We start from the raw sequence: 26467 nt of genomic DNA on the forward strand, positions 1-26467 counted from the left end.
TGTGAGACAGCCACTGGCTCTCTCCAAACCTTCTGGTGAGAGAGGGAGGCCTCTACGGAGATGCACCGCTTTGGCGGTCCAGGCCTCTGCCTTGGGACACAGCACTGTGCTCAGGGCAATCCCCTTTGTAAGACCCTTTGCAGAGTGGGGAGTGGAAACTCATCACTGACCCATTGACCGAGGGTGTGTCCTGGGATTCATGGGCTTCAGGCTGGGAGCCACGAGCCGAGCCAGAAGGAGAGGCCAGTGCTAAGCACCAGAGTGGCTTCTGCACCAGCGGCTGAGCACCTGCCATGCAGCGGCCCCCGGGCAAGTGCGGGGGCTGGGAATGGCGCTAGTGAAGAGCTGGCTGGCAAGTCCACACTGGGGGTTGGGAGGTATCAAAGCTAAACAAGAAATGGACCGACTGAGGGAGGATTTAGGAGAGCACTCAGGAGGCCTCTGCAAGGCCAAGGCCAGGTGACCAGAGGCTACCCCTGCAGCAATGGATGAGCACGACGTTTTGAGATGGAAACCAGGACAATCTGCCAATAGTGTGTGAATTTACTCACATAAAAAGCTCTTACTGGGCTGGCTCTGTGGCGTAGCAGATAAAGCTGCCGCCTGCGGTGCCAGCATCCTGCATGGGTACCGGTTCAAGTCCCAGCTGCTCCACTTCTGATCCAGCTCTCTGCTATGGCCTGGGAAAGCAGCCCAGGATGGCCCAAGTCCCTGGGCACCAACACCCATGTGGGAGACCCGGAAGAAACTCCTGGCTCCTGGCTTCTGGCTTCAGATCAGCAAAGCTCCAGCCATTGTGGCCATTTGGGGAGTGAACCAGCAGTTGAAAGACCTTCTCTCTCTCTATGCCTCTGCCTCTCTGTAACTTAGCCTTTCAAATAAATGAATAAATCTAAAAACCAAAACAAAACAAAGCAAAACAAAAAAAAATACCTCTTACCAAAGTGTAAATATGGAATTAAAAACCACTTTTATCTAGGAAATCCTAAAATTGGTCTTCCAGAAAACAAAAAGCAGATGGTCATAGACCGAGCAAAGAAGGAGCCGCAGGGACACATCCAGGTAAGGGGTCAGGGGCAGCCCCTACAGGAGGCCGCAGGCCCCCAAAGTAGGCCCTAGACAGACACCAGCGACAGGGGGCGCTGAGGAGGCTGTGAGTGCGGGGCCTGAGTCTGTGTAGACGGCACTCTGGCTCCCGATGCCAGGGGCCCTGTGGCCACTCCCACTGGGCTCTGGCAGGACAGTCCTGCCCACTGACGCAGGAACTCCAGCAAACCAGAGCAAGGCGAGATTGCTGTGTCCCCGGTGCGGCCGGCGCCGCCTGACCATGCTGGCTGTGATCCTGGCTTTCCAGGAGTCACATCCATCAGTGCCTGCTGACCCCAGGGTGACAGGAAGTGGCCGCCCAGCCCTGTGGTGTCCTGCAGGAAGGCACTACAAGCAGAGACAGCTGCAGCGCGGGGGGCAGCAGGCCAAGGCTGGGACCTTCCCAGGCCCAGAGCGGAAGCAGCGTTGAGAGGGGCACTCGTGTGTGTCCCTCTGCCTGGCCCTGGGACCCTTGGGGCTGCCAGCCCGCCCTGTTCCCTCTCCCTGTCCCTCGGACCCCTCAAGCAACTCCTCCCACCCCACAAACTCCTTCCCTCCCACCCATGGGGCGGGCGGTGGCAGCTGGGGTCCCAGATGCAGCTCCAGGGTGGGGTGAGGAGGGGAGAGGCCACGTCAGGGGGCAAGGGTCCTTGTGCCCTTGCTGCAGGCAGGGGGCTGTCCCTTCTGGAGGACGCGAGACCCAGCTGACATCTGCCAGTCCAGAACTGGTCCCACCAGGAAAATTCCACTCTGAATGTGGCTGGAGGATGGGAGAGCCGCAGTGTGGGTGCTGGGAGGGAGGATGGGAACGCGGCTCACCCCACCCTGCTGCACACCCCCGCAGGGGACCAGGCAGCCCAACTCTCCAGCTGGGTCCCTGGCACCTGGGCAGTTCCTGCTCCCATGACCTTGGCCCTGACTCTGGGAAAAACTTTGAGGACAACCTCAGGGGAGGTTGTCCAACAGTTTCCCCCCCAACAGTTTCCCGCTTGCTAGACAGACCTGCCTCACCTCTTCCCTCCCCAAAGCCCCCAACCCCCTCTCCTTCCAGCCCTCGGGGCACAGAAGTTCCCCTGAGGGTGGCCTCCTGGGTTTGTTAGTTCAAGGCTGAAAAAGTCACAAAAAGGACAACAGGACAAACCCAGAGCAGTAGGAGGAAGACAAAAGCCGTGAGAATAAAGAGGAAAGCAGGAAGTGTAAGCAGAAAATTCGCAGTCTGAAGGATTATCAAGTCAGAAAGTCATTCTCCCAAAGGCCGAAGCTCTGATGCCGCTGACCGCGAGAGAGGGGCAGAGAGCTGACTGCCAGCGGTGCGCAGACAGCGTATTACAAGTTAACTGCAAACCTCGTGGCTCGACGTGCAGCCACCTTCAAGGGATGAGCACAACCTTACACAAACACAAGGGTTGGAACCAACAGTAGGCGTTTATTTTTTGATGCAAAAGAATTGAGATACGTGCATGATGTTTTCATAACATGCATTTTCATGTACTATGGAAAAAATTTGCACCAAAATAGACTCACACTTTTAGTTCCATTTTTCCATGAACATTTTGAAGTTCCCTCATGTCTCCCCAAGCGTTGCATAAGAATAAGTGGAAAATTTGAGACATACAGTCAATGAAGAAATTTGAATATGTAGTTCAAAGTTCATAAGCCCCACCCCCACCCAAAAAAAGGAACCTACACGTGGAGCCAGGCATTTGGCCTAGCAGTTAAGATGTTGGTCAAGACACCCGCATCCCAGTCCTGGCTGCTGGGAGCGCCTGCCTGGGTTCCACTCCATCTCCTGAGTCCAGTACCCTGCTGATGCAGACCCAGGGAGGCCACAGTGATGGCCCCCCTGTTGGGTTCCTGCCACTCGCGAGCAGGACCTGAGCTGAGTTCCAGCCTGCAGGCCCAGCCCTGGCCTGCCACACTTGGAGGATGAACCAGTGCATAGGAGCTCATTCATCCTTTCTCATTCTCCCTCCTCTCCCCCCTCCTCCTCCTTCTCCCGCTCCCGTTATTAACATAGAAACAGTTAAAGGCAAAGAGCCCACACGCAACCAGGACAGACAGTTGTACAAAAGCCCACCATTCATCCAGAAACACACGGGCCAATCTCATCTGAACTCTTTCAGAAACGAGGGATAGAGAGAATGTTGCCAACCTCCTTTTTATGGACCTAGCATAACCTTAAAAAGCCAAAGCCGGCGAGGACACTATGGGCAAAGACAATTGTGGCCAATTTTGCTTAGGAGCATAAAAACAAAAATTCTAACCAAAATATTAACAAACTGAAACTAGCATTGAATAACCCAAAAGTGTTACACCATGACCGAGGTAAGTTGTCCCAGAGACCAAAAGTTGGTCAAATATTAGGAAAATTGATGAATATAATTCATCCCACTAACAAAATAAAGGGAAAAAAACCAATAAGATCATCTCAATAGAGACACAGAGCAATCAATAAAATTCAACCCTTATTCTTGATTTGAAACAAAAACCTCAGCAAACTTGCAACAGAAGAAAACTTCATAGCCTAATAAATGCTGCCTAAAAAACTCCATGTTGGCCCTCATATTTGATGCGAAATATTAGGATTCTCGTCAAGACGAGGAAGGAGGTGGAGGGGTTGGCTGCCACCCAGGACCCAGCTCACCGCCTCATGCAGAAAGACGAGAGGAGAGAATAAAAGGATTCGACGATCAGAGAAATACAACCGTGGTGATTTCCAGTCCGACTGCTTATGTAAAAGGTCCAGGAGAATCAGGAGAAAACCAGAGCGCAGAGGAAGGGGCTGTGGGCCCCAGGGGCCCAGCGTCCTGCCAGCTGGCTGGCCAAGGGCTGCCCTGGCGGCTGCTCTCTCCTGGGTCCCGAGGAGCAATGACTGTGGCCGCGGAGGGTCTCCCTACCAGGAGCAGCCCTGGCATTGCTGGAATGGGCCAGTGGGGGTTCCAGCCTCAGGCCTGGGGTTCCATGCTAGCCTGCGCCGACCTCGGCAGGTTGGGGAGTCCGCTGTGGGTGGAGACGCGGTGGCCAGAGCCCTGGGAGGGCAGTGGGGCTGGGCACTGATCCTGCAGGAGGCCCTGAGGATTCAGTGTAGAGAGGGAGTGAGCGCTCCCCGCTGCCTAGGGCTCCACGACTCCAGAGCTGCCTCCCTGGCCCAGGGACCTGCTGGCATCAGACTAGACACAGAGAGGGCCAGAATGCAGGATGCCATGCCAGGGCCCTGGCCTGCCAGGCCTGGCTCTCGTCCGTCCCTTGCCCTCCCATCCTCCCCCTGCACGCGTGGCCTCCCCTGGCCTCGCTGCATCCATGGATGGTTAACAACAAGCTTTTCATCCCTGTCAGACCTAATCAGCCCTTGTGACTTCACTGAGAGCAGCCGAACCCGCAGGGAGGCCACGTGGGCTCAATCAGCAGGGAGCCGGGCACGTGAGCACGCAGCAGGGCGGGGGCGGCCCCACCTGCCCAGAGCGAGGAGGAGGGCGCGAGTCAGGGGCAGCAGAGGGCCTCCAGGGGACAGAAGAAGCAAGGAAGTGGGAGGCAAGGAAAGGACTCAGACAGGAAGGGTGCCACGGGGCTCCCCTCGTTCCCGGATGCTGCGCTCACCTCTGCTGGGGCCACACCTGACCCCTCCCCACCCCCAAAGAGGGCCATTCCCATCCTCAGGGCGGCCAAGGGCTGGTGTCAGGCACGCACTGCTGCCGCACACCCCACTCCAGACCTCAGTGGCTGGAAGCCACCGCACACATTTCCTGTCTGCGGCCACAGGGCAGGAACAGAGGGCGCACTTGGAGGGACCGTGGTGGCTCAAGGCCTCCTGAGGTTGCATCAATCAGCCAGGGCTTCCTCCACCTGGCCCCCAGGTTGGTGACAGCTGGGGGCAGGAGGCCAAATAAAGCTGCCGGAATAGGCCTCTGGCCTCCAGTCTGAAACCCCAAAAGCCTGGGAGTGAGATAAACACACACACACACACACCCGCTGCTCCTCACACACACATGTGTGTACACAGTGCACACTCTCAAGAGAAAAACTGCTGCTGCTTGTCCACACTGTGGGTCTGATGAGTGGGTCCCTGTAGGCCGGGACGCTGCCCTGATGTCCCCTCCCCCCCATTCCCTCTTCCACCAAGCCCCGCCCCCGCCCCGTCCCACCCCAACCAGCAGAGAATGGAAGAGAGGAGGGAGGAAGTGGCCCGGTCGGCCTCCCTCCAGCCTTGTAGGTTGAGAGCCGGGGCCTGGAGCAGCTGAGAGAACGTGCATGGGGCAAAGGGGAGCGAGCAGCGGTGTCCACAGTCTCTGAGAGTGTCCACAGGGCTTGGGGGCTGCGTCCAGCTTGTGCCCCAACTGGCCCACCACGGAAACGGGGCTGTGTGGTTGCAAAGGCCAGGGGTGCGCTCCGGGGGAGGGGCGGCTGCTGGGAAATGTGGCTGGTCTCTGCTTCCTTGACCTCAGCAGCTGAGGCTGCCCCCCAGCCAGAGACTCGCTCCTGGGGGACGCCATCGCCACCACTCCGCACTGGAACCCAGCGCGAAGGACGCAGGAGGTTTCAGCCGTCCACAGGAGGCGCACTTCCACAGCGCAGGAGAGCAGTGCTCACCCCCAACCCAGTTCAGCGACCCCACCACCACCACCACCACCACCACCACTTGAGTGCGGCAGGGTATCTGAGATGCACAGGGCACATGCGCTGCTCCCCTCCGCCACCAGGAGGCAGCAGCGAGCACTCTGCCAGCCACACCCTCCTGTCCCCCTAGGCTGTGTCTTGAATGCAGCGCAAGGCTGAAACACTTTTCCTCCAGGTCTTGCTCCTGGGTCTCCCTCCTGCCCCCAGCAGCTCCAAGAAGGCTGAGCACAGGTGCACAGAGCGGTGCAGAGGGACCGTGAAGCCGGGGCGGGGACACCTGCCTGTGCCCAGTGTGTCAGAAGGTGTGCCCTCACAATCTAAGACCCTACACTAAGTCCCCTGCCTCTGGGGCACACGGCTCCATGCACTCTCCCCTCCCAGGACACTGTCCGGAAGCGCTCCACCCTCTCACCTCTCCCACTTCCCTCTGAACACAAGAGCCTGGAACTTATCCAGACCCTGCCTTCCTCCCCCAGGAAGCCCTCCAGAGCCAGACCAGGACTGCAGTGGTCTGCGGGGGCGTGGGCAGAGGAGGGCTGTGTGGAAGGGGAGCAGGGGGGTGAGGAAGACAGGGAGCAGGCATGGTAGCAACAGCCGCCTGCTTCTCTCACGGCCCCATGTCGGCCCCTGGAGGAGAGAAGGGGCAAACAGCAAGAACTACAGGGTCCAGAGGGGAAGTCTGGTCAGAGGAGGCTGAACCGGAAGTGAAGATACTCAGGCAGGGGCACCAATCTGGGGAGGGCCCCTCCCCCAGGAGAGACAGGACCTCTGTGCTCCCACCCCAGGACAGTGAGACGGAGCAGCAGCAGGCAGTGGCAGGAGATCCACACACATTTGTTAGCTAAGGCAGGAGGGTGTGACAGCAGTGCCACCCGCTTCAGCACAGGGGGCCGGGGCACGGTCCTGTCCCTGACTCTGAAAACGTCACTGTGTCTCTTGGGTCCTCGGTTTCTCATCCGTGCAGTCAGGGCGGTGGGTTACAAGCAGGATGGCCAGTGGGACTGCCTGGACCGTCAGGAAGGACCTCGAGGTCTACAAGCGGCCATCTGCAGGGGGCGCCCCAGAGCTTGTCTGAGAAGCTGTGCTGGGGAAACGGAGGCAGCGGCTGTCTCCAGGGGCGCAGGGTGGCCCTGACCTAAGTTCCTGGTTCAGGGACCACCCGGCCTCTGGCCACGTCCTACAAGTGAGTCTCCTTCTCCACGGTGACGAGTCCCTCTTTCGCTGGGGACGGCCTGCGGTCCTGGCCAGGGCCGCTGTCCAGACGCAGCTGCTGCGTGGGCTGTGGCAGGCTGGGGTCAGGGGTGATGAGCTGTCGGAGGCGCTGTGGAGAGAAGACGCCAAGATGGAGCCTCAGATATGCAGCCCCTGGGCCCAGCCAGAGCCGGGCACACAGGGCAGCTCAAGACAACGCAAGTGGATAAGCGAACAAGGATTTGAAGAGGAGAGGCATGACATGGTGATTAAGAACGTGGACTGTCGGGGTGCCTGTGCAACCTGAGGCATCCCACTTAACCCTCTGTTCATGTATTCCTCTCCATTTATTTATTTATTTATTTATTTTGACAGGCAGAGTGGACAGTGAGAGAGAGAGACAGAGATAAAGGTCTTCCTTTGCCGTTGGTTCACCCTCCAATGGCCACCGCGGCCCGTGCACTGCGGCCGGCGCACCGCGCTGATCCGAAGCCAGGAGCCAGGTACTTATCCTGGTCTCCCATGGGGTGCAGGGCCCAAGGACTTGGGCCATCTTCTACTGCTTTCCCAGGCCATAGCAGAGAGCTGCATTGGGAATGGAGCAGCCAGGGCTCGAACCGGCGCCCATATGGGATGCCGGCATCACAGGCAGCTGCTTTACCCACTATGCCACAGCACTGGCCCCAATGCCCCAGCGCTGGCCACTCCTCCTCCCTTCTTAAGTGCAGATGTGTTGACAAGGATCATGGCAGCCTTGCTGCAACCATGAGGAAGATAAGCACAATGTTGAAAAGACAGCAGATGGAGGCACAGAAATATAGGAAGAGTTTGGGCCCTAACGGCCTCGTTAGGCAGCCACACCCGATGCCAGCAGCCTCTCTGATCTTTTTTTTTTTTTTTTTTTTTTGACAGGCAGAGTGGACAAGTGGACAGTGAGAGAGAGAGAGACAGAGACAAAGGTCTTCCTTTGCCGTTGGTTCACCCTCCAATGGCCACTGCGGCTGGCGCGCTACAGCTGGCACACCGCGCTGATCCGATGGCAGGAGCCAGGTACTTATCCTGGTCTCCTGTGGGGTGCAGGGCCCAAGCACTTGGGCCATCCTCCACTGCACTCCCTGGCCACAGCAGAGAGCTGGCCTGGAAGAGGGGCAACCGGGACAGAATCCGGCACCCCGACCAGGACTAGAACCCGGTGTGCCGGCGCCGCAAGGCAGAGGATTAGCCTAGTGAGCTGCGGCACCGGCCCTCTCTGATCTTGATAGCAGCAAATAAATAGGTCTCCGGCTTGTACTGCTGTGGCCTGCGCTTTCTCTTACTCATAGGCCAGAGAGATCTCTACAGAGGCGCTGTCTGGGGTCACAGGCTCTGCTCCCTCCAGGGGCTCTCAGCAGGAGGAATCTGTGTGGCGTGCGTTGTGCTAACTGGTGGTCCCCTCTCCAAGAGCGACAACTCTGTGCTTACAGGCTTCCACGTCCGGACGCCCTCACGTGCCTGCTGCTGACTTCATTTCCGCTCAGCCCTTCGGCAGTCGGCCCTGGGTCTGCCCGCCAGGCGACCCGCCGGAGGCCAGCGCAGGGCCAGCAACCCAGGACCCGTGAGAGCCGTGGTGGGTGGGCACCGGGTGTAGCAGTGAGGCTGCCGCTCGGGGCACCAGCACCGGGTTCGCGTCCTCGCTCCACTCCCAGCTCCAGCTTCCCTCTAACGCACTGCCTGGAGGCAGCAGACCCTGCCACCCACACGGGAGACCTGGGTTTGAGTCCTCATCTCCCAGGTTCAGCCTGGCTCAGCCCTGGCTTTTACAGACATATGGAGAGTGAACCGGTGGATGGTAGGGGGAGCTCGCTCGCGCTCTCTTTCTCTCCTTTTCAAATAAATACCTGCATTTTTTTCCCCCCAAAGAGACAAGCTTGCAACAGGGAGAACTTTTTTTTTTTTTTTTTTTTTTTTTTTACAGGAAGAGTGGACAGTGAGAGAGAGAGAGACAGAGAGAAAGGTCTTCCTTTTTGCCGTTGGTTCACCCTCCAATGGCCGCCGCGGCCGGCGCGCTGCGGCCAGCGCACTGCGCTGATCCGATGGCAGGAGCCAGGAGCCAGGTGCTTTTCCTGGTCTCCCATGGGGTGCAGGGCCCAAGCACCTGGGCCATCCTCCACTGCACTCCCTGGCCACAGCAGAGAGCTGGCCTGGAAGAGGGGCAACTGGGACAGAATCCGGCGCCCCAACCGGGACTAGAACCCGGTGTGCCGGCGCCGCTAGGTGGAGGATTAGCCTAGTGAGCCGCGGCGCCGGCAGGGAGAACTTTTTATAAAAAATCTGAAAATGAAGCCATTGGACCAGTCTTCAAAAATCTTTAAGAGTCCAAGTGGCAAAAGAGCTGCCCCACACTACGAGTGTGCGTGGGCTCCCCGGGCCCACCTCTCGGGGGTCAATCCCTGGCCACCTACCTTCGTGAAGGAACCCTGGGCCTTCAGGAGGGCGATGACGATGCAGAGTGGGACACAGGCCATGGAGGAGAACGCCAAGAACCAGCCGACGCAGTAGCCCCAGGCGGGATACACGTAGACGTTGTTGTATCGGAGAGGGCTGTACTTGCTCAAGGAGAAGAGGAAAGTGGCCTGGGGAGAGGGGTGCCCAGCGGGTCAGAGGCCACGGGTGCCGCAGGAGGCCCGCACGGAGGACACCAGGGGCCCCCACGCACTCCCACCGGCACTGGGGCACACAGAGATGGAGAGCTAGGACATGGGGCAGCGAAAGGAGGGGAGCAGGAACTGCGACAGACGGTGGCAGTGACGAAACACCGGCTGCGGGGGAGTGGACCAGCCCCGGAAGTCAGCCACGCCCCCGCCCCACGCATCCCCACAAATCCAGGGCAGTGGCAGCAGGTGGCAGCTGGGTGGGCACATACCAGGCAAAGTCCAGGGGTCAGAAACAGCCAGGAGATCTTCACCAGGGGCCAGGGCCGGTAGCCAATCATGTCCTGGATGTTGTCATAGAAACGATCCGCCCCTGACAGGTGCAGGGAGGGGAGACTGTGAGACCCCAGAGCTCTGCGTCCCCTTCTGCCCCAGCCACGAAGGTGTGGTTCAAGTGGAAGCAGTAAACCGGCCAGGGGAAACCCCCCAGGCCCTGGGGACCCGTGAGGCAGCAGCCCAGATTCAGAGAGCCGGGGAGTTCCACCTGGGTCCCCCAGGGAGGCCCGGCTCACCTTGCCTTTGCTTGCCCCCTCCATGTGTGCCCAGGCTGTTGGCAGAGCCAGGCCGGTCGGAAGGGAGGAGCCACTGCCAGGAGGGTCAGCACCCCAACCCCACGCTCACAGCGGACCCCACCCTCAGGAACCCAAGGTTAGAAAGCAGCCGCTGCTGGGCGGGGGGAACACACGGAGGTTTATCAGCCACGTGGGGCGTCGGTGAGGGGAGAAGGTAAGAGACAGCTCCAAGGAGAGAGAAAGGCACTGGGGAGGAAGGCTTGGGCTAGCAAAAGAACAGGACCTGGAGCAGTGGAGCCCAGGGGGTACGGTCGGTGACAGCTCCCGCCCCTACTGGCTGCGGCAGGAGACCCAACCTGCCCGAGCCTCCCCTTCCCTGTGGAGGGAGGCTGTGCAGATGGCGCGCGCGCTCGTGTGTGTGTGTGTGTGTGTGTGTGGCCACAGCACCAGCCCAGCACATCCAAGCTTCTCCGCCTCGCGGTTCTCGGGCACGACAGTCAAGGACGTCAGCTGTCACCCTCCCAGGCGCTGCCTGCCCTGGCCTGCCCCGTGTCCCAGGTGTGAGGCAGCTACCGTCACACCAGGATGCACGGAGAGCAGCCCTACCCTCTGCCAGGCCCCGGGGGCTCTCCACCCGCCCCCGGACGCCCCTCCCCACTCACCGTACACCCAGCTGATGGAGACCACCTCGAACACGGAGAGGAAGAGCAAGCATATGCCACTGCAAGCGTAGTAATCGAACAGCTGGAAGATGTACATCCCGCCCTGCGGACAGGGCGCGGAGCTGACACCTCGGGCCCTCGGCCAGGCCACAGACACCTGCTTGGGGCGCCACCCTGCCCGGCCGTGCTGGACGGACGTTGCCTTATGTGCCCAGCACCCCACCTTCTGGAAGCTGGCAGCACCTTCCTCTGCCTCTTTTAGTTCGGGGTGTCCCGTTCCCTGCTCCAAGCTGCACTCGGGAGAAGGCCCTCTCTTCCGTCTGCGGTTGGAAAGACGAGCCCGACGCTGCAGGAGCCACCTCATCTCACAGGAGGGAACCCTGCCTGGCCACAAACTTACAGGAAGACAGGGGCCTTCCTGCCAATGGCATCTGAGCTGCTGGATCCAGCCATGCCTGAAACCCATATCTCTAGACTTATCTGTTACTCAACCCAATCGATTCCCCTCCTGCTTAAGCCACCTTGCGCTTGGTTTGTCACTTCAACCAAAGGAGATCCAAGTGAAGAGATTCTGAATGGTCACAGGGAGGGAGGAAGGGCCGAGGTCACCACCCCCACCCAGCAGAGAGTGTGCCTCCGTGTGCAGCCGCCAGCCCACTCACCTCGGTGACCAGCAGGAGCCCTATCAGGTAGCACACAACTGCGATGGCCAGGATGAGGAGCTCACGCCGCCCGCTCTTGCGCAGCTGCCTGGGGAACATGTCCACGGAGGCTGTCACCAGGCACTCCATGCAGACAAACTGTGGGCCAGGAGGGGCGGGCCAGATGAGAGGGGCACGCACCTGCCCCTCCTCCCTTCACTCACCCTGGTGCCCTGGGGTGCAGGATGGGAGGGCCGTGGGCCACAAAGTGTCCCATCAGAGAGGGCTGCAGGGGAACGATCTGTCCCAAGGCCAGCGGGCTGTGGGGCTGGGCAGCTGGAGCAGCATGGGGCAACAGCACCCGGCCTCTTCTCAGAGGAGGGGCCCAGGGCCCGCGCCACCCAACCCACCCCAAGCAAAAGCCCTGGGCACCAGAGGGGACCTCCGATTCGTGGGCAGGGGAAGGGGTGTACGGGAGGCGGTCCCAGCTGCCAGGCCAGGCAGAGGCCGGGAAGGGGTCACGGAGGCAGGGCGGAGCTGGGGGGCCGCACCTGACTGTCCAGCCCGAGGAATATGAGCATGATGAAGAACAGGCAGGACCACAGCTGGGACAAGGGCATCATGGTCACGGCCTTGGGGAACGCGATGAAGGCCAGGCCAGGACCTGCCAGGCACACACAGCACAGTAGGGTGGGCTCGGGGCCTCTCCCAGGCACCGTGTGCGTGCGGGTCCCCACACACGCATGCGCGGGCAGAGGGCTTCCGTCCACTGCTCTGTTCCTTCCATGCACCCGCCCACGGGGCAGACTTGGGCCACCCCCGTCCACGTGCCCTGCCCCGGTTCTTGGAACTGCCCAGGGCTCCGGGCGCTCCGCCTCCCGCTCCCGGCAGGCCCCACACAGCACAGCACCCACCTGACTCGGCCACCTCGGAAATGGGCACCCCCTGCTCCTGGGACATGAAGCCCAGGACCGAGAAGACGACGAACCCAGCCACGAAGCTGGTGGCGCTGTTCAGGAAGCAGAGGGCGATGGAGTCCCTGGGGGGGTGCAGACAAGGAGGAGGAAGGAGGGGGGTGAGGAGGACAGGGAGTGAAGGGAGGGGGGAGTGGGGGAAGACCCAGCCCAGAGCCCAGGCACCAGGAGGGGAAGGGGGACAGGCGAGCGAGAAAAGGGTGCAAGAAAGAACTTCAGTCTGGGGAGTGAACCTAGTGTCAGCCCGACAGGGCTCAGGCCTCCCTGCCTGGGCGGAGCTGTGGCACAGCAGGTGCAGCTGCCCCCGGTGACACCAGCATCCCCAGTGAGCACCTGTTCCCATCCCGGCCAGCTCCCTGCTAATGGCCTAGGAACGCAGTGGAAGATGGCCCAAGTGCTTGGGCACCTGCCACCCACGTGAGGATTCTAGAGGGAGTTCCAGGCTCCTGGTTTTGGCCTGGTCCTGCCCCAGCCATTATGGCCTTATGGGGAGTGAACTAGCACACCCCTCTCTCTCTCTTTTTCTATTACTCTGCCTTTCAAATGGATAAATCTTCAAAAAAAAAAAAAAAGCCTCCCTGATAATACACAAGTGACTGTCGGCCTTGGTCCCAGGCCCAGCCCGGGGCCCTGCCCTCAGCTCCCAGGGAGGCCCGGGGCCCCCAGCACAGCCGGCGCTCACCGGTAGCAGTTGTTGTGGTACTTGTTGTAGCTGCCCAGGGCCGTCAGGCAGCCCTGGCAGATGGCGAAGGAGAAGAAGATCTGGGTGCCCGCGTCCATCCACACCTACAGGAGACCCCAAGAATGTTGTCGATGGAGAGCGGGAGGGAGCCCCAGGACCTGACCAGGGAGACCAGGGACGCTCAGCTGTCACCCCACCGTGAGCGTCACACTCGGCTTCCCTCTCATGAGTGGGGCCGTCCCTGTTCCCATAGCGACCCTCCCCCAGGCAGGGAACATTTGCAACTGGTAACCCCCCCAACACTGGTGCCCCCTGAATGCCTCCGGCGAGTCTGCACACCACGGGTGTGCCCCGGGGAGCAGGGCACAGCTGAGAGCCGCTTGCTTGCGCTCAGCTAGTACCTGTCTACCGAGGGCACTGGAGGCCACCGTCACCTGGGGCACAGAGGCCACTTCATGAAAACACAAAGAAAGACATCAAGATGTGAGCAGGGGGACAAAAAAAAAATGTGTGTTCCAAGGAGTCCTGGAGGAGATGCAAACAGTCCCATAAATGTGGGAGGCGGTCAACCCAACTCTCAGTAAAAGATAATTAGAGGCCGGCACTGTGGCGTGGCAGGTTAAGCCACAGTCCTCAACACCAGCATCCTCCATTTGGGCACCAGTTGGAGTCCCAGCTGCTCCACTTTCAATCCAGCTCTCTGTTAATGCAGCTGGGGAAGCAGTGGAGGATGGCCCAAGTGTTTGGACCTCTGCCACCCACACGGGAGACCTGGAAGAAACTGCTGGCTCCCTGCTTTGGCCCAGCCCAGCCCCAGCCATTGCAGCCATTTGGGGAGTAAATCAACGGATGGACAATCTCTCTCGGCCTCTGCCTCTGTCTCTCTGTAACTCTCTCAAATCAGTAAGTCAATCTTTAAAAAAAAAAAAAAAATAGATGCCCATCCCTTATCAGAGCACATGAGCTCAACACCACCCCCTGCTCCCGACTCCCGCCTCCTGCTGATGCAGACCCTAGGGGGCAGCAGCGATGGCTCAAGTAATTGAGTGGGAGACTTGGATTCAGTTCCTGGCTCCCAGATTCAGCCCCAGCCCGGTCCAGTCCCAGACATTGCAGGCAACAAGCAGAAGGGATATCTACCAGGGGCTGGTGCTGTGGCATAGTGGGCTAAGCCTCTGCCTGTGGCGGCGCCGGCATCCCATATGGGCTCCGGTTCACATCCCGGCTGCTCCTCTTCCTATCCTGCTCCCTGCTATGGCCTGGGAAAGCAGTGGAAGAGACCTAAGTGCTTGGGCCCCTGCACCCACGTGAGAGACCTGGAGGAAACTCCTGGCTCCTGGTTTCAGATTGGTCCAGTTCTGGCTGTTGCAGCCATTTGGGGAGTGAAACAGCAGTCAGAAGACCTCTCCCTCTCTCTCTCTCTCTCTCTCTCTATCACTCCCTTTCTGCGTCTATAACTCTGGCTCTCAAATAAATAAATAAATAAAATCTTTTAGGAAAAAAAAGACTATATATCTGTCTTTTATCCATCTCCCTCTCTACTTCTCAGATAAACACACACACATGATACACATCGCCTAGAAAGACAATTTGGATGGAAATATACTAAACGCCAACAGAGACTATGTCCCAGTGGTGGGATTACATGAGATTTTTAGCTCCTTTTCCTTAGCGTCCTCTCGCACGTTCCCTGGTTTTCTGCAGTGGGCATCAGGTACTTTAGAACCCCTGAAAGCACAGTGACAGCCCTGGGAAGATGAGGCCTGGGGGTGGGGGGGGGGGCGCCACCTGGGGGTCCTTGAGGCGCAGCAAATCCGGCTTCAAGTAATAGACGATGCCCTGGTAGGCTCCAGGAAGCGTCACGCCTCGGATCAGCAGGATGACCAGCATCAGGTAGGGAAACGTGGCTGTGAAATAAACAACCTGGGGGGAGGGGGGAGCCAAGGTCACTGCTTGTGGGGACCCCCGGCCCAGGCAGCACCAGCCGCACTGAGCTCCCTCGGGGCCGCCGGGGGGTGGGCACTGGGGACTTTCCACCTCTGCCTCTGCACATCCCAGCAGGGTGTGAGATAGACGTCAGCAGGGACGGGGGCGCAGAGGGGGGCAGGAGGGGTGCCCGTCTCCAGGCGATAGCCTTTCACGGACTGTTTAAAACCCAGAATCTGGTCTCCCTTAATCCCCCACCCTGGCAGCTCCCCCGACATCCCCCGGGCCCACTCTACCCTGGCAAGGGTGGGCCTGCCCCTCACCAGGGGGAGGGATCAGACTTGTTCAAGAATTCGCTGGGAAATTTAGACTGTACTTTTCCAGGCTTATGGCTGGGACAGCAACAGCCGCCTGACAGCCCAGGTCCCGAGCTGGCGAGCTGGCGTGTGCACACACACACAAAGGGTGTTTTCACTCTGCCCCAGGCGAGCCGGCTCCTGGCCCCAGGTGGCCACCTTTCTCTGCTATTATTACCACAATGGCCACTTTTATCATGACTGTGACTGCTATGATTGCAACAATCCACAGGCCCGGGAGGCTGCTTGGAGAGCAGCCTAAATGGTTAATCAGAGAATCCAGGGCTCTGTTCAGTCCTGGCTTTTAATAAAGCACAAGGCGAGGGTGGGAAGCACTCTGCCACCTGAGGCTTCCCTAACAAGCCCACCAGTGTTCCCTCCTGGCTCGAACGTGCGCTCTGATGGGAAATTCGCCATGTCAAAGACAGTTCTGTTTGCTGCTTTGTCCCGCAAACGGCCTTCGTGCGCTGTTAGATGCTTTAAGCTAGTCCACAGACACACAGGCAAGGTCCTGCGTACGACAGAAACCAGAAGCAGCGCGGCAGAAGTCCACAGCATTAGCAGGTCACCCTGATGGCGCACTCCAGCACCAGGACGTCCGTATTTCCTGTTTTGCTTTGAGTATCACTCATGCAAACAGGTCTCTCAAAGCCTTATGGAAACCCACAGTCTTCCATTGTATGGAGCCAAGCCCCGCCTTCCTGTTCTCACCACGCCTTTCCCCACCTCTGCAGGGGCACTCCCCCCAGGCAATCCCAGAGAGCTCCCCAGGGGCCAGCGCTCCTCACCTTGCCCGTGTACTTGACGCCCTTCCAGATGCAGAAGTAGCAGACGATCCAGGCGAGCAGGAGGCACAGGGCCAGCTCCCAGCGCAGGGCGCCCAGGTCATGGATGCCCGCCGTGATGCCCAGCACCCGTCTCCTGACGGATGGGGCAGAGTTGAGCACTGGGGCAAGGCGACGGGCACAACCCGCCTTGTCTTCTAGCCTCCCGACCCTTAGCTGCCCCTCCGAGCTCCAGTCGCAGCTCTTCCCCACCCCACCCCGCTCCTTCCTCACAGCCCCGTTCCCACCACGTCTGCATGCTCTTGGCTGCCCCACAGGAATCCTGGCTTTCTAACTCACCAGATCCCTCTGCTGTCCAGAGACAAAGACAGAGGTGAGGGTGGAGAGGGAGGCATGAAGGAGCGTACCGGGGACCTCAAAGGACGTGTGGGAAACACCATTTAGGGGAAGTATGGAAGTGGGCAGCAGGTAAGACACCACTTGGGACTCCTGCACCCTATTTTGGAGGGCCTGGATTCAAGCCCTGGCTCTGCTCCTGATTCCAGCTTCCTGCTAAATATAGACCCTGGGAGGCAACGGTGATGGCTCAAGTGTTGGGTAAGTGCACCCAAAGGAGAGACCCCAGTGGAGTTCCTGTCTCCTGGGCATTTGAAGACCGAACCAGCAGATGAGAGACCTCTGTCCGCCTTCCAGATAACTTAAATAAATACAAAATTTTTAGTTATAAAAGTTTTGGTGAAAAAAATTTTGAAACGTGTGCATACAAGGGGTCTTCAAAAGAGTTCATAGAAAAGGCTTGTTATGAAAAAAGACTATACACACATCAGTTTTTTCAAAATTTTCTGCACCAAAATAAACTTATGTGTTAATTCCATTTTCCATGAAGTTTGGGGGTACCCTTGTGTGGTGTGAGTGTGGGGGTGAGGGTGGATGTGAGGGCATGGACGGACATGAGAACATGATTAGGAAGTGCAAGCACAAGTCTAGTGGGCGTGCGTGGGTTTGGGATGGGTGGACAAGGGTGGTGGGTGCCCGAGTGCCCCTCACCGCTGCGTGGTGGGTGGGGTCGGGGGACGAGTGGGAAGGGAGCAAGTGCTACAAAGTGTTGCACAGCCAACCTTAACCTTGAACCCTGGACATTCAGACTGCACGGCTCAGCCACCCAAAGCCCCCCTGCTTGGGGCCCCCGGCCCACACGTACTCCCAGAACTCCATGACGGGTGAGGTGAAGTTCTCAGTGGAGCTCCCTGTGCCGGCTCCCGAGTGGTTCAGAGCGTGCTGGCAGTACTCTGTAGAGGACAAGGCAGGGGGCAGACCAGTGAGGGATAAGACAGGGAGAGCGGCCCCCTGGCCCTGCAGCCTGGTGGTCCCCACCCTCCCTGTCCCTGGGTGTCCTGGACCGGATCTCCTCTCCCCACCCCCGCACTCCCCCACACAGCTACTCTAATTCCCAGAGAGCCCGGCCAACTCCAGGCCCATCCCAGACTTCACAGCCCCATGCGCCTCACTTGGCCCTGTGCTCGGCATGAAACGGACGTGGGAGACTCCTCCTCTGCAGGCTGCACAGGGAGCCTCCCCCTCCCTTGGCTACAACTGCTGCACTGTGAATTTCACCCAGGGTAAGTTGTGGCTGGTTCACACATGTGTTTCTACCACTGCACTACGAGCTTCCATCGGCTGGGACCACGTGACTCGCGTTCAGCAGCAGACCTGGCACATAGTAGGTGCCCAGTGAACATTTGTTAAATGCATGAGTGGTGATAACCCCTTGCCATTGGACGCTACAGTCCCACTACATTCCCACAATCCTAGTGGGCTCACCTAGCGGCCAACCCACACAAGGAACAGCCAACAGAACTGGCACGGAGCCCACCTGGCTTGGCTTTCAGGCCAGTTCTGCCACGTCCTCTGTCGCTATCGGGCCATCACCAGCCAGCACAGCCCAGCCTGGAGGGGGCGGCTTACCTGTGTTCCAGGAGTTGGTGCAGGTGGTCCAGGGCAGCTCAGAGGTGAAGGAGCTGAACAGGTAGAAGAGAGCCCAGGCGAGGATGATGATGTAGTAGACGTTCAAATAGGACTCAATGACCACGGATGCCAGCCCGATGCCTTCCAGGGTTGGGTGGTAGCAAGAAGACAAATCAGAGGAGTCACATTAGCCAAAAATAACAAGCACAGAGAAACCACAGGCTACGAGGGTTCTGGGGGCTCCACAGAGCAAACTAGCAGGATTACTGTATAGACGTGAAAAGCCATTTTCAGCACACTTGTTCGAAGCGAGAGAGGTGACAGAACAGCTCCCTACACGTTCTTCTTTGGTGACACATCCTTGAATGCACATGCGCAAACTCCAGCAGAGTCTTCACCCAAAACTCCACAAGCGGTTTGCTAGGTCTTGGGATTTCAGCACACTTTGTCAAGTATTTTTTCTATTACTTGTCCTATTACAATCATGTGTTGCTTGTAAAATAAAGGAGACAGGCAGAATACAGAGCTAAGCAGGAGGGATGCAGGGCACCCAGTCTCAGCGTAAGAGCCAGAACACAAGGCAGAGAGGATGAGGCGGAAGCCCCCAGGCCTGGGGCTCCGGGGTCTGAGCAGCGCCCCACACCACCTCTGACACCAGCGCGGACTCTCAGGGTTGGCGGGGACACGCGGTCTCCTGGGGCACACGTGTTCTGCAAAGTGGAATCGTGTCATAGTCAAAAAGTGGCAGCTGTCAGTCCTGTGGGACAGGATCCTAGTGAGAGCCCATCCCACTCCCACCATCCTGGGAAGCTTCCCAACTGTTTAATGGAGGCCAATGGACATTGGAGAACAAGCCCTCGCCGGAGAACGCCCCAGACTTGGGGACTGGGCGCGGGGCGCGGGGCGCTGACACTCACAGGTCCCCAGCAGACTCCTGGCCGACATGCGCAGCACCTGGGGTGAGCCAAGCTTCAGGCTGTTCCAGCACCAAACTGGCCTTGGCTCGAAAGAACCCACGTGAGTGCCACCTGCTCACCACCATCCAGCCCACTGGTTAGGCCCCTTGCCCAGGGGACAGGAGTCCCCGGATAGCCTAGTCCCTAGGCGCCTACAGGGACTGGCATGAGGGCAGGGGTCTGCTCACCACCTCAAACGCACAAGGAAATGCTTCCCACTGGGCCCCAGGGGATCAGTCCAGTCAACTAAAGAGGAGGGGAAGGCACCCCAGCCTGCTCACACATCCCACGCGATCCAAGGAGGCAGAAGCCGGGGCTGTCTCCGGCACAGTCCAGCAGGAGGGCGGAGGAGCAGCCTCCCGCTCAGGGGTGGGCTGAGTGACCTCGTTTGCCTTATCTTCAGATCAGGGGTCGCTGGGGTTTTTGGAGGATTGACAGGAGGCGCATGCTCAGTGCTCACTGGGCCCTGACACGCAGTAGGGCTCGAGACATACCAGAGCGCCCCCCATCATGATCATCGCTAGTGCACAGGGACGCTTCTCAGCACTCAGGGAGAGACAGAATTCAAGTTTGTGTCTAAAATCCATGCACGGTTTTCTCAGCATGCGCGTTCTGCATGGCTTTCTTGAAGACCCTGCAAACTTTGGAGGCCTGCCAGGACCAGGCCACATACCCAGAAATGCATTCCCTGTGAGGTTACTGAACACGAAGTTCATGGGCCCTCCCTTGCAGGGGCCCCCGCCAAAGCCCTGCACCTGATTTGCTACCTGCAATTTTCTATGATTTTTTTTCTTGCTTCCTCCAAGATTTGATAGAGCTGGCGCCACCAGGCCTGATTATGCATTTGGCCCAGGATGAGAGTGGGTGCGTGAGTAGGAGGGTGAGCAGGTCAGCAAGGCGGGTCGACAGCCCCACGAAGAGGAAGGCCACTCACCCTGGAAGAGAGGGCAGATCTTCTTCCAGGCTGTGACACTCCCCTGGCTCGTGTACTGACCCAGCGCCACCTCCAGGAAGAACACCGGGATGCCACAGCTGAAGAAGAAGATAAAGTAGGGGACGAAGAAGGCTCCTGCAAAAGAGAGGGCAGGGGCTGAACCAACCCTTGCTCCCCCCACCAGCCCACCCAGAGAGCTACCCTCCAGCACCCCCACCCCTCAACTTCCTGTACCTCCCACAGGCCCACATCAGCTAGAGGTGTCAGGCAGGTAGGGGTGGCAGCTTTGTGGCCTGAGCCCTTCATGGGACGGGAAAGAGCTTTGAAGGTCAGAGTGGAAATTAAGGAGTCGGTCCCCAGCACATGCACCGTTTCTTTTCATGGTGAGCTTTGTGGGTATAATCTATGTATTATTTCCGGAAGCCACACCTGTGTTCTGTAGAACTCGTAATGTTTGTGAAATTATCAAATTTATGACATGTTAGAGGACCACAAACCAACACACAGACCTGGGAAGCATGGTTTCCTCTCTAATAATTTCGAGAGGGTTTCCTCTCCCTCACCGGGCTCCCGGCTGAGAAGGCGCTGACCTACAGGTGCCGAAGGCAGGCCAGGCTGAGAGCCACCAGGCAGATTATCCGAGGGCAGAGCGGGAAGGCGGCTCTGAGCGCGGCCATCCAGGCGCGCTTCGCCCAGAAATCCAGCCGCGGGTGAGCGCCTCGCTGCTCGCCACAGAGCAGCCTTGGCGATGAGCGGGTACTGACAGTCACCAGCTTCAGCATCCCCCCAGAGCAGCCTCCCACGGGGTAGGGACCATGGGACCCCCATCTTACAGATGAGAAAACTGAGGCCAATTTAAAGATTGGCAAAAACAGAAGCACACATGAGGAAACTCTGGCACAACCCCCTTGGTCTGGTCCCGAGCCTCTGCTCCTAAACCCAACCTTACGCCCCTGAAGGTGACCCTCTTACTTTGTGGAACAGGTAGGAAGTCCAGAGGGAGAGAAGCCTGCTATGTCCTTCCAGACCCCTTCTAAGCACGTATGTCTCCTACTCCTGCGTTATTTGATAACCATTTACAGTTTACACTGCGGGGCCAGGGCTGGGGCACGGTGGGCTAAGCCGCCACCTGTGCGGCCAGCATCCCATAGCGGAGCACGAGTTTGAGCCCTGGCTAATGTGCCTGAGGAAGCAGCAGAGGACGGCCCAAGTGCTTGGGCCCCTGCCATTCACGTGGGAGACTCAGATGGAGTTCAGGGCTCCTTGCTTCGGCCTGATCCATTCTCGGCCATTTGCAACCATGAGTGAATCAGCAAATGGAAGATCTCGCTCTCACTCTCATTCTGTCTCCTTCTTTCTCTGTAGCTCTGCCTTTCAAATAAATAAATAATCTTTTTAACATTTATATTGTGAACTTCTTTATAGCAATACATACATACCTGTGTATATATATATATATACCTATATCATCATTTTCCAGAGTGTGTAATATTCCACCATATGCATCTATCCTTAAGTCCCTTGTCACTGGACATTCCGGCGGCTTCATGAGGAACCCTGCCGTGTGAGACCAGCGCCCACATCTTGGTGGTCTGGCTAGCTTACTCCTTAGCACACATTTCCAGTAGAGGGCTTGCTGAGGCAGGGGCTGTGTACATTTGGGGGCAGGGGCCACCAGGCCACTACAACCATCTGGAAGTGTAGAGTTCGCTGGCATTACGTGGGGTCTCGGTTTTGCTCAGCCGGCACTGTCACCCACCCCCAGAACACTGCCACCAGGCGAACTGCGACTCTGCACGCATTACACGTGAGCAGCCCTGGCTCTCCTCTCTGCTGGCGTGACTGTCCTATTCCAGGGACCTCACCTCAGGGGAAGCCTGCAGCATTCGTGCCCCGCGAGGTCCCCGCGCCAGGCCCAGTGCTGTTCCTGCGCTCTGGCCCCACAGCAGCTCCGGCCGCGCATGCGTTAGTGGAGCGCTGGCTGCCGCCTTCGGGGAATGCACAGTTTTAAGGTCACTGACGCACATTTCCAAATTGCCCTTCAAAACGCTTGTTCCCCTCTGTACTCTGCACTGGCCTCTGTGCAAGAAAAGGACAAGGGCCTGTGTCTTCTGGAGCCCCGGGAGGCACCACAGCCAGGAGCCCTCCGCAGAGTCCTGGAGCTCCTTCGAACCCCACGTCTGCCTTTCCCACCTGGGCAAGACTGCAGCGTTGGCAAACACTGCCTGGAAGGCCCTGCCTCACCTGGACAGTGCCCAGGAGAAGGGCCTCCCCCACAGGGCCCATCACAGGAAGTCTGGGGGGCAGGGGCACGAGGCCCACGGACCCCTCCCCACCAGCTTCTGTCCTACCCCCTGGCATGTGAACTGTGTCCCACACAAGACGGGCTGACCTCAGTCCAGGGCCACCCTGACCCGGCAGCAGCAGGCCCGGGCCCTCGGGGGGTTCCAGATCGGGGCAGGGGTGCCAACCCCCGAAGCCCCCTCGTCCTTTGAACCTACCAGAACCCATGCTTTGGGCTCCAGCCTCGTCCACAGTGGCCTCAGTGCATGGCCAGGCTGTGGACACGGAGGTCTATGCAGGCACTGTGATTGGCACTTGTGCCAAGTGTAAAGCCTCCCCCACCCCCTCAGCTCTAAGTCACGCCAGAGTCTCCGCGCCAACAAAGGATCTCAGGACGGGCTCTTGTCTCGCAGCGTGAACCACTTCCTGCAGCTGGCCTGCCTTAGCAGCCCCTCTCTGTCAAAGACCTACTGAGACCAACGACCATATAACTGCTTTTTTCTTTTGTCTCTTGTGAACGATTTTTCTCTATAGAACTGTGCTTATTAACAAACAATTTCCCTGCATGTTTTAATAAAGACTGTATTTAGCTGCTCATCAGGGTGTATGATTAGCTTAAGAGGAACCCTATCACCACAAAACAGGGCCCTTGGGTTCATCTGTGATGTCCTGGTCCCTCTTCAGTCTCTTCCCAGGCTGTTGGGAAACTCATCTCCTCGCTTTTCTGCCTTCCTAGATCACCAAAGACCAACGACCCCACACCGGAATCCCAGACTGCTTCAGCCCTCTTGCATTAAAGACAAATGAAAGACCCCGGATGGCAGCACAGTCGGCCCTCCGTGTCCACGGCTCTGCCTCTGCCTGTTCAGCCCATCACAGGTAGAGAACAGTCCGCCAGCCACTGCCTCTGTGCCGCACACGTCCTCGCCCCCTCAGCAGTACAGGAGCAGGGCCATTTGCATGGCGTTTGTATGTGCTCCATACTGTCAGTCCCACAGAGAGGATTTCTTTTAAAGGTTTGGTTCCTGACTCCAGATCCTGCTTCCAGTTTGCTGCTAATACGATCTCTGGGCGTCATCTGGTTCCTGCCACCCATGTCAGGACCTGGCTTGAGTTCCCGGCTCCTGGCTTCTGCCCAGCTGCGGACCACCGCAGGCACTTGGAGAGGGAACCATCAAGTCGGAACGCCCCCTCTGTATCTCAAATCCATTACTCGTTTTTTTTTTTTCTTTACAACAAGAAACCACTGGCAGGGCAGAGGCAGGGTGGACACTGCTGGAGCCCGAGGCCCCATTCAGGTGGAGCAGTGGGCTGCATGCAGGGTGGTGGGGCTCAGGCAGCCTGGGTGCCAGGAGCCCCTGCCGTCCTCCACCACCGTGGTGCTGGGCAGGTCCTGCTCTGCAGCATGAGGGCTAGCGCCTGCCCTGGCTCCAATAGCCTGTAGGTCCAGGAAACTGTGGCTTGCAATGGACCCACATCCCCAGCCTGGCCCCCTCGGATTGCCTCCCTAATGTCCATGTTGTACTGGTCTCCTGTGTACAGCCACGGCACCACGGCCCTGGCCCACCGAGCAACCACATTCCCATGTCTTTGTACTCACTGAGGCTGGCAGCTTGTGGATGAACCACAACATAAAGATGATTATTTGGAAGGCAAAGTAACAGAGAGGCAAAGGCCAAGAGAGAGGTCTTCTATCCACTGGTTCATTCCCCAGATGGATGCAATGGCCAGAGCTGGGTCGATCCGAAGCCAGGAGTCAGGAGCTTCTTCTGGGTCCCCCATGCGGGTGCAGGGGCCCAAGGACTTGGGCCACCTTCTACTGCTTTCCCAGGCACATTAGCAGGGAGCTGGATTAGAAGTGGAGCAGCCGGGACTCAAACAGGCACCCATATGGGATGCCGGCACTGCAGTCGGTGGTTTTACCCGCTACGCCACAACGCTGGCCCCTGGTGAAGGATTTTCTAAACAGTGTTTATTTCCAAATGGGAGTGTTTCTAATAGTTATCATCTTCCTTTCCACCAGAAGAATAAAAATCATCTCCCCGAAGGCAAATACAAATCTGCTCCGTCGCAGAGAACGACATACTGAGCAATCCTGCCTATATGAAATATTCCAAATGGGCTGATCCAGAGACAGGCGGCAGCTTGGTGGATGCCAAGGCCTGGCGCTGAGGGTGGGCGGAGATTAGGGAATGACGGCTGATGGATACTGAATTTTCCTCTTTGGATAATGGAAATGTTTTAAAATTGATTGTGGTGATAGTTGCCCAATTTTGTGAATATACGAAAATCCATTGAATTTCACACATAAAAAATAATAACAGGCTGGCACTGTGGCATAGTGAGTAAAGTTGCCACCTGCAGCTCCAGCATCGCATTTGGATGCTGGTTCAAGTCCCAGCTGTTCCATTTCCAATCTAGATCCCTACTAACGCACCTGGGAAAGCAGCAGAGAATGGTTCAGGTGCTCGGGCCCCTGCACCCTTGTGGAAGACCCAAAGAGGGGCCAGTGCCATGGCTCACTTGGTTAATCCTCTGCCTGTGGCGCCGGCATCCCATATAGGCACTGGGTTTTAGTCCCGGTTGCTCCTCTTCCAGTCCAGCTCTCTGCTGTGGCCCAGGAGGGCAGTGAAGGATGGCTCAAGTGCTTGGGCCCTGCACCCACATGGGAGACCAGGAAGAAACACCTGGCTCCTAACTTCGGATCGGTGCAGTGCCGGCCATAGCGGCCATTTGGGGAATAACCCAACGGAAGGAAGGCCTTTCTCTCTGTCTCACTCTTTCTCACTGTCTATAACTCTAAGACCCAGAAGAAACTCCTGGCATTGGTGGCTATTTGTGGGATGAACCTGCGGATGGAGGATCTCTTTCTCCCTCTCTCTCTCTCCCCCTCTCTCTATGCCCCTGCCTCTCTGTAACTCTACCTTTCAAATAAATAAATAAATCTTTTAAAAAATTAATAACAACTGTATATATGAAATACATGAAATTTGTTCACCTTACATAAATTAAAATTTTTAATTTAAAAATAATGATAATAGGGGCCGGCACCATGGCTCACTTGGTTAACCCTCCGTCTGTGGCACCGGCATCCCATATGGGCACCGGTTCTAGTCCCAGCTGCTCCTCTTCCACTCCAGCTCTCTGCTGTAGCCCGGGAGGGCAGTGGAGGATGGCCCAAGTGCTTGGGCCCTGCACTCACATGGGAGACCAGGAGGAAGCACCTGGCTCCTGGCTTCGGATCGGCGCAGTTCCAACTGTAGTGGCCATTTGGGGGGTGAGCCAAAGGAAGAAAGACCTTTCTCTCTGTCTCTCTCTCTGTCTATAACTCTACCTGTCAAATAAATAATGATAATAATTATTATCCGGCCCCTCCACACCCTGACTCCGCTCATTTTTGCTACCATTGCCAAACAAAAATAATAAAAATATGTTTCTTGAGGCCAGCATTGTGGCATAATGGGTTAAGCTGCCACCTTCGATACTAGCATCTCATATGGGTATCGGTTCAAGTCCCAGCTGCTCCACTTCTGATCCGGTTCCCTGCCAATGAGCCTGGGAAAGCAGCAGGGGGTAGCCCAAGTACTTGAGCCCTTGTACCAACATGGGAGACCTGGGAGAAGCTCCTGACTCCTGGCTTTGGCCTGGCCCAGCCTTGGCTGTTGCAGCTATTTGGGGAGTGAACCAGAGGGTGGAAGATCTCTCTCTCTCCTCTCTCCTCTCTCTCTCTCTCTCTTTCTCCCCCCCCCCCCGCCGTAACTCTGCCTTACAAATAAATAAAATGAATCTTTTAAAACAAAAAAGTATGTTTCTTCAGTCTGCAGACATCATTTCTCAGATAACAGTTCTTCACGGCTGCCATCCCACGCAGGGCACAGGCACCAGCTGTGCTCCCTGCCTGCCCCTGACAGCACTCCTGCCTTTCCACTCCAGCCACTTGGCCCCTGCAAGCAGGCCAGCTGCACCCTCACCCCAGGACCTTTGCACTCGCTGTTCTGGCTGTTGAGAGACTCGCTCCTTCACTTCCCCCAGGTCCCGGCTCACGTATCACCTTCCTGATCACCCACCTCCCCTGCTTTCCTCTGCTCCACTCGCCACATCTGACCTGCCACATGTGTCACTCATTTGAAATCTGCCCCTCCATCAGAACACAGCGGCCGGAGTGCATTGTGTGCGTCTCTGCACACAGTAGGCCTGAAGTGATATTAGT

The 26467-nt window shown here is 57.8% G+C and overlaps 1 protein-coding gene across 3 annotated transcripts in view; it reads right to left on the reverse strand.

The window, feature by feature from the left end:
* Positions 1–3228: 3228 nt before the first annotated feature.
* SLC6A12 (solute carrier family 6 member 12) overlaps positions 3229–26467 on the reverse strand; it is a 28537-nt gene continuing 5298 nt past the window's right edge. For 2 of the 3 annotated variants that reach the window (XM_070048303.1, XM_070048304.1), the window contains 13 exons: positions 19975–20109; positions 18085–18225; positions 17321–17408; positions 16123–16255; positions 14841–14975; positions 13053–13156; positions 12311–12435; positions 11948–12060; positions 11418–11555; positions 10756–10858; positions 9794–9894; positions 9333–9503; positions 3229–7021 (listed from right to left, as the gene is read on the reverse strand). In XM_070048303.1, the coding sequence (XP_069904404.1) occupies positions 6878–7021; positions 9333–9503; positions 9794–9894; positions 10756–10858; positions 11418–11555; positions 11948–12060; positions 12311–12435; positions 13053–13156; positions 14841–14975; positions 16123–16255; positions 17321–17408; positions 18085–18225; positions 19975–20109 (1631 nt within the window). In that variant the 3' untranslated portion in view covers positions 3229–6877. 3 annotated transcript variants of the gene reach the window in all.

The sequence above is a fragment of the Oryctolagus cuniculus genome, chromosome 9 (genome assembly GCF_964237555.1).
Source record: "Oryctolagus cuniculus chromosome 9, mOryCun1.1, whole genome shotgun sequence".
Taxonomy (NCBI): domain Eukaryota; kingdom Metazoa; phylum Chordata; class Mammalia; order Lagomorpha; family Leporidae; genus Oryctolagus; species Oryctolagus cuniculus.